The sequence below is a fragment of the Ascidiella aspersa genome, chromosome 9 (assembly GCF_963924565.1).
Source record: "Ascidiella aspersa chromosome 9, kaAscAspe10.2, whole genome shotgun sequence".
NCBI classification, from domain to species: Eukaryota; Metazoa; Chordata; class Ascidiacea; order Phlebobranchia; family Ascidiidae; genus Ascidiella; species Ascidiella aspersa.
The window spans coordinates 3,179,940-3,190,558 of NC_139455.1; the positions used below are offsets into that span (position 1 = coordinate 3,179,940).

The window sequence follows — 10,619 nt, forward strand, 5'->3', positions numbered from 1 at the left end:
TGTTAAAACTATATTTTACCTTGTTCGAAATGGCAGGCCGATTCAAAGCATCGAACACCATTAAATAACACACCTTTTCTACCCCTCAATCAATTAAATTCTACAGAATTTTTTTCAAAAAAACCTTGACAGCGTATAATACAAGATGTACCTTTTCTACCCCTCAATCAATTAAATTCTACAGAATTTTTTTCAAAAAAACCTTGACAGCGTATAATATAAGATGTACCTTTTCTACCCCTCAATCATTTAAATTCTACAGAATTTTTTTCAAAAAAACCTTGACAGCGTATAATACAAGATGTACCTTTTCTACCCCTCAATCATTTAAATTCTACAGAATTTTTTTCAAAAAAACCTTGACAGCGTATAATACAAGATGTACCTTTTCTACCCCTCAATCATTTAAATTCTACAGAATTTTTTTCAAAAAAACCTTGACAGCGTATAATACAAGATGTTACCATTACAACAAAAGGCTCGGTACTAATTAGGTTAAAGTGACAAGGTTTCGGCGACAAATTACTAGTTTCGCCCATAATTGCCTCCTGTTAAATAGGTTTAGCTGAAGTAAGGTCAATCACAATAGCTTATGCTTACACTTCGATAAGTTGGCGACTGGATTTCGCGTTTTAGTCGATAATCAGGTTTGGGAATCCTAAACTAACCCTTAATGAAAATCCTGTCACATCCTTACTGTGTATCTAAACTTGTCAAAAACTCTGATAATGTAAAATTAATTGTTTTTATCAAACTCCGGTTAATGAGGTTGCCAGACGCTCGCAATCCAGGGCCAACAGTTCACTCCTTTAAACCCTTTCATCCTAATTATACAATTTCTTACTGGAACGAATGACAATTTTAAGAGATAAAGTCACAAAGTAACGTTACAACGGGTCTTTAAGACATTTAAAGGTTATTATTCGAATGTAGCGAACAAAGATGCAACCGAAATCTTAGGAGATGGCGGAGAAGAAAAGTGAACATTTTTTTTTAAGCGGTACCGTACGACGTATCTGCAAAATTTATTTTACTGTAAGTTTCGGCTTACTTTCAGTACTGCCCAAATGACGCTGTACAAAGGCCTACTATGTCATGCTGCATATGTTAGAGTTTTAAATGTGCTAAATCATAAGCAAGACTAAAGGCCCGTTTACACTTCAGCTGCGCTGGGCGTTGAATTTTTTTCACTGCAGCTGCACTCAGCTGCGCTGGGCGTAAAAATCGCTCCAAACGTAACGTTTTTCTATAGCTGCACAGGGCTTGAGTTTAGCAAAGCGTAAAAATCGCTCCAAAGCGTATTTTTAAGCTAGCTGCAGCTGCTGCACGGGGCTTGAGTTTAGCAAAGCGTGAAAATCGCTCAAAAGCGTAGTTTTAAGCTAGCTGCAATTGCTGCACGGGGCTTGAGTTTAGCAAAGCGTGAAACGCTCGCCACAATAGAATTTAAATGCAAATTACGCCCAGCGCAGCTCAGTGCAGCTGTTGTGTAAACGGGCCTTAAGTAACATAGGTTATCACTCGACCACTTTCGATCCTCAAAAGTTTATTACGTACCAAACTAAAACTCAAAAGAGTAAACGAAGCAACAACGAAAATACAAAAGTTCTCTAGTGTGAAATCGCTGCCTTCATCGCGTACCATCACTATAAGACACTGGAATCTGTGTAGGCTAACAAAAACAATAGATTTCGAGTGACACACAAATATTTTTGCTAAACATATGGTAAACGCTTTTTCTATTTTTTTTATATGTTTAAACTTGCGGTTGCTCAAAACGTTGTATAACAGACACCGAAATCGAATATCTGCAAACACTTTGAAACCTTACAAAGTAGCGACTATTTCAACAGTGTACAGGCCATATAATGATGTATATGGCTATAGTTATTAAACGCTTCGCGACAATCTAGTTTGCGTTTGAGATATTTTTTATCCGACCGCGGAACTTCTTTGTATTGCTATACGATTTACAAATCATCATGCAAGAAAACATGCGAAACCTAATTGTTATTAGAAAACTGATAAATGTTTGATATTACCCAATGATTTGCTGTGTGTTAAAGGAGTTTGTCAAGCTATGATATTATTATTCTTCACGAAGTGTGTCTCGGAGCTTTTAATTTGCCCCAAGTGCAAGAGAGTCATTGATAAAATGTCAAAAGTGTGGTTAGATAATGAGATGAGCGATTTCCAAATGTCATCCTAAAGGTGGAACTCGGTGTGTCTGACATAAATAATGTAGATAAAATACCCACTTAATTGTGGAACATATCAGTATAGGTACCCGTTTAGTAAAGGGTTTCCCCAACTGTGGTCCGCGGACCATTGGTGGTCCGCGACGACTGCAAATGTGGTCTGTGGCGATATGACAAGAAATTAAAGAGTCACACATTAAGATACAGTAATTGCCGCAGTTATTCACAACTGAATGATTTCGAAAGCTTTTGCTATCCAGTATCGTAAATCTTGTTGCGCCTTCGTTGTGGTCAAAAACTTGTTTACGAAAAATTCTCGTATTCCTTGACCATATCTGGTAATAACATATTCTTATCGCCATCCGGAAAAATATAGGTCCAGACTTTCCGTGGACTCTGACTTGGGAGTTTGCCTTTCACAAACAACTCCGAGAATTGATAATTTATGCAGAAAGAAGCAATGCCATCCGTCTCATTAATGTTAGTTTTTTGTGTTATTTTTTTGCTTTGTATTGCGGTCCGCGAAATACCAGATTCACAAATAGTGATCCGTGGTCCCATCTGTCGAGTAGCACAACTATACGCCTTGATATCGATATTTCTCGTCACGATTCGATATTATCGAATGTCCCCGATTCAGTGAAGTGTTGCTGGCGTAGCGGGTTGGAAAGAAAAAGCGAGTTGGTCATCATTCGAGTTTGTGGACTCCAGGCTTCCGTAACTCGACACCGAGTATGCGGACGAGTAGTCGAGTAGTTGAGGCTGGTGAGTAGAACTTGGTTCGGAATTCGTAAAGCATGCGGGGTCGTCGGGGTTAACGGGAAAGCCCCCCAACTGGTAGGGGGCAGCGTTGCCAGGGACCATCATGGAAAGGTCCTGGAGGTCGTGTTGTGGATCAAAGTTGGAAGTTGGAACCTTGAATTAATATATATTCAATACTTGTCTTCAGTGTTGTAAACAAGTCATTTTGAAATGACTTTAATCCCAGTCAAGACAGTCGTAAAATAACAGTCCAAGTCAAGTCGTTTTGAAGATAAATAACCCAATTTTTGTAAATAATTGCTTTATGTAAACAATCTATTTTAACCAAAGTCATTTGTCCAAAGTCAAGTTAAGTCATTTTGCCCCAAAGACTCCAGTCAAGTCATTTAAAAACAGTAACTTAAGTACTCTTAAATCAGGTCATCGACTTAAGTCATTACAGCACTGCTTGTATAACTAGAAGGAATGTTGGGTAACGCAGCAGTTAATTATATTCTTTAAAACGTATTACTTTTACAAGAGTAATGTTTAACGAATAGTAGGTCAACTTTGATTTGAGTTAACGATCTTCTTAGCCAGAGTTTCTCAACCTTTTTTAAAAAAATAAAATTTATTGGACATTCCTATCTCCCATTATGCCACTTGTCATAAATTTGAAGCTTTACACGAAATTATTTCACACTTGATGTTCAGTTTCTTACATTCAACAATGAAGAGCGTACAAGTTTCTGCTCAGGTTCGTAAAGATCGCGTTGATTGAAATCTTCAGGAACTGGAATCGTTTGGTAGTTTGACATGAAAACGTGGTTTGAACTTGGCGAAACGGAATGTTCTGGAAAGCATAAATACACTTGTTGAACATTCGTGTATTCTGAAGTGCGGTATCTGGCAACATACGGACACTGGACAGTCTCGTATATTTAAAGTGTATGATCTGTCTTAATTAGAACCCCTAAGAGACTTCATATGTTTAGGGATGTTCGATAGCCCGAAGTCTAGTATGATGTCGGCGCCGATACGATAACAAATTTGTTTGTGCGTTTTTGTAATGGTTATGCAATCAAGCGAAGTGTTTACTGCCTTTAGAGGTAATGTTTGTGGAAAATAGTTATTAACAACGGAAAATAATTATGTTTTTTTCTAGTCAAGCCAGACCTTGCAAAACGCTTTAAAGGTGGAATGTTATCGATTTTGTGTTTGGCTATTATAATGACGTCATATAAAATCGGTGTGTACATCAGTAGGCTAAAACAAAATCGTATATGGTTAATTTAGCGTACCTACAGTAATATGTTACCAAAAAACACTCAAATCTTTGTTTTATTTATAGCAAGAAGACTTATTTCGTAGACGGTTAGTTTCCTTGATTATTAGAACTCAGCTGTGTCAGGACCTATACTTATATTGCAAAAAACGTGTTTAAGATGATCAATGCATGGCAAACTACTACCAACGTTTGACGACATTAACACTAAAGAAGGCGATTGGAATGAATAAACTTTGAAAAAAAATAATTACAAGAGGAGCTGTACTGAAAATAAGTTCTTCCGGTGCTTATTGTTGCTAACATATAACTACGAACAAATTAGTAGCGGAAGAACTTCTTTTTAGTATATACTATGCCTGGTAGCAACAGCATGTTTACCAGAGGAGCTGTTTTTTTAGTATTATTCCCTGTAGTAAAGTTTATATATACCTGCTCTTGTTGGTGTGTTTGTGTTGTTTTGTACAGAGGCTTGATGATCTCCATTCCAAGTCCTTTTCAGTTTGTTTTCGTCGCTTGCTGGTTTAGGTTTCCAGTTCTTGCTGTTATCTCTGAATCCTAGAAGAAATTCCAATTTGCACATTTGATTACATGTGCTGCTGGTTTGTTTATACGCTCTGCTGTTGAACTTCTTTTATTTTGAACTACAATTTTTAACAAGCTAAACTTCGATTAAAAGTGTCTTTAATATGATTTTAATCCCATTCAATTCTTTTTAGCAAATAGGAAACACCAAACACCATGATAATTCGAATTAAATGTTACTGATCAGGAATTGAGGTCGACATTTATCTTGCAATGGTCAAGGTGATTTCCAATAACACATATTCAGTGCAGAAATGTACAAGCTGTGAGGTGAAAGATTAAGAAACACTAGTAGCGCTGGTCGCCAATATCATCTCAGGAGGTACAGCCAGTGCTGCGAAGTCGGTTAAAAATAACTCGAGTCCAAATTCGCTCTAAAATAACTGTCCTTTAAATGATGATTTCACATTTTAACCCAAGACCCACTGGTTGGGAAGCACGGGTCTCAGCATAACAATCCTTTACCTTTTGCAAACGGGTTCCTGTCAATCTTCAGCTTGGTGATCTGCTGGTTCTGGTAGGCGGTCACCGTCGTGAAGGCGCACTCGGGAAACACTGTGGTCGTGACGTCATTGCGGGTGACGTCATCCACGCGGCGGTTGGGCGCCACCAAGTGCTCGAGCTCGCTGTGCCGCGTAATGGCGCACTCGATCACGTGGACACGTGGTTGATATTTGTGCATGGAATGGAGGATGACCTTGGAACCATATCTCAAGGTCATGGTGTTGTTAATCGAGAATTTAAAAAAAATAAATTTTGACAAAATAATTTTTGGTACTGCGAATGTGCACGTCGGACTCGAAAACTCGGGTAGTTTTACATGTTTTTGTGTCTCGAGTCCCGAGTCCTACTCTGCAAAAAATTAAAACCGAGTCCGACTCCGGCCAAATGTTCCGATTAAAAAAATTAAAATGATATCGGGACTCGGGTAGTTTTACGTAGTATTCGTAGTATTACTCGAGTCCCGAGTCGGACTTCAGCAAAATAAACTGATTTCACCGATTCCTCAGTCCGACCCTGCAGCTCTATCGAAACCAATCCGATGTTATCGTATATCGTTACACTGGACAGTGTTTCGCAAACTTTTTTGGCTTGTGGCACCCTACAGAAATTATAAATGGTTCGCGGCATCCTTGCTCGTATTTTAGCTTAGTGGCTAACTACAAGATGTAGCGCCAATCTTCGAAAAAAGGTTGTAGAACCCTGTTTTAGTCATTTGCTTTCCTCAAATGATCAGAATTGCAGTTTGATGATATAAACCTTTTTGTGAACGAAAAAAAAAACGATGGAAATTTGTTAAAAAGTCCATTATCATCACAATTCGAGATTAAAACAGCACATTAACTGTGCAACAAGGTTGAAAAAAATCTTTTTGATGTTTGCAACTTTTATAGTTCACAAAAAATTGTATCAAGAAACCTACCAAAACAGCGAAAATATTGGAATCCTAAAGAATTTGAAATATCTCTCGGCACCCTGGAGCGTTAAAAATGGCACCCTAGAGTGCCGTGGAACCCCGATTGAGAACAACTGTACTTGACTCACGTGTCCCTTCCTGTTCATCTCGTGGTTTGTGAGCTTCAGTTTGTCGAAGCTGATTGCTTGCTGCATCCACACATCTCCTCGTGCCGGCGAATCCGGGTGGAAGTAGGTGCAAGGGGCGGCTGAGGCCTCGGTGGTCCCGGCGGCCATCCACTGCGAACTGTGGTAGACGTACCTAAAATACATTAGGATAATTTTTAGATTATTTGGACGTTTTTAATAATTAAAAAAAAAAATTTTTTAGACAATTTGTTTTTTTTTTGACAATTTTTTTTTAAATTTATTTTTTATTAATTTTTTTGGGTAATTTTTTTTTGACAATTTTTTGACTGATTATCACCAACAAGATGTGGGATGCGTGAGAGCATAAAGCGCACAAAGCCAACAATCTTTTCTTCCAATCGGATTTTTTCCCCTATTTCCAAGGGCGACATTTTGTGACGTAGCAACACAAATGTGATTATTTAATGGGGATAGAATGTTTATATCAGGTAATTTAGCTTTGCAACGCAAGAGCTTGCAGGCGTGATAGGTTTAGGAACTTTAGAAACTTGTATAACGTGTATTTTCCTGTACTTGGTTTATAAGTAAAACTTCTAGATTCTAAAGTGATTTAGTGTAAAGGTTACACTTATTAGTAAATTGTAATAGTTTGTGATGGAAAGAAAATTGTTGTTATGTAAGAGTTGATGTTTTGTTTATAATGCTTTAAATGCAAATGCTATTGATTCTTATGTTGCTTTGAGAAAAATGTTATGTTGGGATCGTTTGACCTTTTAAAATTGCAAAAATTGAATAATACCGCTTTTTGGTTTAGAAATATTTTCTTAAAGATCCGTAAGACAATAATACCTGTATCTGTTGTTGTCAACCGGTAGGATGTCAATTGCCAGGGCGTAGTTTTTGTTCGGGTCCAAGTTTTTTATGCTGAGTTTAACAGCGGGAAACATTCGCCTGCGACAAACAAGCAATTTAATCAGTGACAAGGCTTCGATGTTGTACACTACAGAACGAACCTTTTTATCTTCGTTTATGTTTATGTTAATTGAACAAGAAAGATATCTGCAATATAATTCTCGACAAGCTTTCGCACAACCGTGCTTAATCAGGTCAAAGCCTTTGACCAGGATCCAATCCAATTTGTCTTTATACATTGTCACCTGATTCCTCTATTTAGAATTAGACAAATACGGCCATATACAAAGATTGCAAGATAATTGAATGTCTAATTAATATATTTTTAAAGTGATAAGCTAACTTAGAGCGGTGTTACAATGGGTATCACCACACAATAAAAAAACATCCCGGTTAACAGCGCCTGCGATTGAAGTCTGTAAAGGTACTCATTATAGTGTTTACGTATCAGCTAGTGATCCGATTCAATTATCCTTAAGTCAAGCTTTTTTGTAGCAATTGAATGGCAAAATAAATACTGTTGAATTTATTAAAGCTGTTCTTTTAGGATATTTCTATGTGCCTTTAAGAAAGTAATACAGGTTTTATGGTGAAAATAACGGCCCAAATAGACATAAAAAGCGACATGCTTGATGACATGGCATTATGATTGCATGAGCATTTGCCGAAACGTTTGAATAATAAAGCATGTCGCTTTTTATGTCTATTTGGGCCGTTATTTTCACCATTAAACTTGTGAGCAGATCCGTATATAGTGTTCCAAAATACATTTTTTTTGTTAACGCAATACAGAAAGTGATTAGTAAGGGTGCTCTATTAGCGCTATTTTGTAATGAAGAAGTGAACGGATGTAACTATTTAATCAACCTGGTCACCATAGAACTTATCTCGTAAAAAACGGTCGTCTTTTTATCTTATCGATTCAACAACTGTTTAGCTTAACCTCATACTGACCTCCCAGCCTTGGTGATGATCATTTCAGTTCCAATCTCAAAAAACTTCATCCAGAGATCTCGATTGGTGAGCTTAACTTGTGGAACGCTTTGTGGGTGCTTTTCAAATCGAACTGGACCTATGACAAAACAATGTGTTATTTAGGTTTAGCGGACGCTTTCGGAACGGCTGACTTACAACACTAGATTAGGCCAAAATAATATTGTAGCCATACATGCAAAAAGGCAGGGCTAGAACTAACTATTAACTAGCCCGTGAATAATTAGACGCAACTTTTTATATCGTCTGATGATAAGTAATTTCAATAAAATGCAAATAAAATGTAGGTTTTCAATGATTAAATGCTATTTTTAGTGTCCCAGATTCCACATTATAAAACATCCGAGGACAAAAAAATGTTAGGTCTTTGAAAAGACTTAAAACACTAGGCTGATATATTTTAGCCATACATGCAAACAATGGAAGGCTATAACTAACTAGTAGCTATACTGCTGTAAGTTTTTACGCGCAATTCTTCATAACGACTGGTTTTAGATAACATTTTAAAAGGCACGATCTATGGCTGCCCGTGCTGTTATTCATTTTCAGTGCGACTTCAAGAGCTACTAACGTTATAAAAATATTAACAAATTGTTTAGCCGTGGGTATATGTTTTAAATAATTGCCGCCAAATGCGTATGGTTGTTTTTTCAGGGCACTTTTTCTTTTCTGGGTTCGGCAGACGTAACCCTATTTATAATTCTAATTTCATTTAAAGTTGCGTAAAACAAAATATAATTTTGTCAATCAATTAACTCTTCTAAAAAGCGACCATTTTTATATTTTGGTTTGATTTTTGCCTATAGAGAGCTGAAGAAACTCACCAAAAGTGATCTGTAAAATCGATCTAATCTAATCCCCCAGTTTTGCTTGACTCACCTGGGTTAAACAAACTTGGTACCGCGAGGGAAACATCAGAAGTCGCCGGTTCGTTTGTAGCTACTTCTTGAATGATTTCAGCGCTTAAAATTGTTGCTTCTAAATCGCAACCGTCTCCTGTTTGTACATTAGCGCTCTCGACCGAACTTAGCGGAAGCTGAAATTTCGGCCAGTCATGTATAAACTCTTCATTCGAAGCTAATTGCTGTGATTGCTCAGGGTACGATGTAGGGTAATATTGCTTGGGGTTGTCGATGTTTTGCTGTTGCGTAAAAGGAAAGTGGCCGAGAAGTGTTTGGTTGTCCTTTTCGACTTGGTAATATTGCGTCACTGGTGCACAGCCTTCGAAAGTTTGGAAAGGGAAGATTTCCTCCGAATTTTGAGCAATATTCTGCGGCGGATTCTGCTGATGTTGAATTGGATGTTGATCAATACTGAAGTTTAGATCAGAATCGCGATCTTCCGATGGAAAGTCATCGGTGCTTTCAGTTAGATCTATCACCGTATTTTCGTGATGCAATGGCACAAGCTCTGAAACATTTAGAAAACTGTATTTAGATACTAAAAGTTAAGGTGCAAATTCTTTAGGCTTGGTTGGTTTAAAACAATCGGAAGTCTGTATTAGATAACAGTCTAAAAATAAATATAAATGTTTTAGTGGTGGAGACTAAAATGTGTGAACAAACGTACACAAGATAGACCCGATCTCCGATTGAATAGAGATTGTGAACATATTCTTTTCAACTAAGATTATACATATATTCTTTTCAATATCAATTATGTACATATTCCTTTTAATAACAATTTTAGCACATTCTCTTTTTAATCAAGGTTATTCACATATTTTTTAACGAAGAAATGTTAAATAAATGATTTTTTTTAGAGTAACACAATCGAAGAGAGCTGTAGTGTTTTGTTTTGCTTAAGACTCAAACGGCAGTATATTGATTTAATATTTTTAGCATAAAATTGCTTTTGCAACAGTATATTCCACTCTTGCAACAAATTCAAGCAAAATGCGTTGTATCGACACAGAAATAGTTAGTTAGTTCACACACAAACATGCGTGAAAATTGCAAAATACTTAAAAAATATCAAACTGGCTTCAAGAAACACGAACAGACAATCTCGTCGGAAATAACAAGTCACATGGCAGTAATTACCTTCCCGGGATTGATTGACAGGGTTCTGCATATCGCTACAGAAACGGCACATAAACAAAGTTGAATATTTGCGGTCACATAAGCGCCACGTATACACACTTTCACACATGAAATATAGTGAAATAAGCTACCTGCAAACCACACTTATGAGTACGAAACCTTGGTCGTAGGGATTAACTGGCCAAACTTAAAATATCTTTATATAAATTATTCAAAAACTTTTTTTTTAGTCCCATAATTTGCACTCCTGCCAAAGTTTTTTAATGGCCCCAAACCTTACCTTGACAACCGAACATCTGCTTGCAGTGGTTTGAGATTCAA

General features: G+C 37.1%; 1 protein-coding gene across 1 annotated transcript; it reads right to left on the reverse strand.

Annotated features, from left to right (window-relative positions):
- Nucleotides 1-2,831: 2,831 nt before the first annotated feature.
- On the reverse strand, nt 2,832-8,276 carry LOC146131914 (T-box transcription factor TBX15-like). Its single transcript, XM_083397132.1, has 7 exons — nt 8,218-8,276; nt 7,201-7,302; nt 6,352-6,523; nt 5,272-5,503; nt 4,654-4,779; nt 3,659-3,789; nt 2,832-3,110 (listed from the first exon to the last, which is right to left on the reverse strand). The coding sequence occupies exons 1-7, from the start codon at nt 8,265-8,267 to the stop codon at nt 2,832-2,834; spliced, it is 1,092 nt and encodes a 363-aa protein (XP_083253258.1). The 5' UTR covers nt 8,268-8,276.
- Between the last annotated feature and the right edge of the window lie 2,343 nt (nt 8,277-10,619).

What these genes read in the sequence shown, in the direction of transcription:
- LOC146131914 (XM_083397132.1), bottom strand. Translation starts at nt 8,267, where the DNA reads ATGAAGTTTTTTGAGATTGGAACTGAAATGATCATCACCAAGGCTGGG. An exon ending in AGATGAACAGGAAGGGACAC is followed by an intron (nt 5,504 to 6,351) that starts GTGAGTCAAGTA and finishes TATGGTTCCAAG; the next exon opens with GTCATCCTCCATTCCATGCA. An exon ending in CAGGAACCCGTTTGCAAAAG is followed by an intron (nt 4,780 to 5,271) that starts GTAAAGGATTGT and finishes AATTTCTTCTAG; the next exon opens with GATTCAGAGATAACAGCAAG.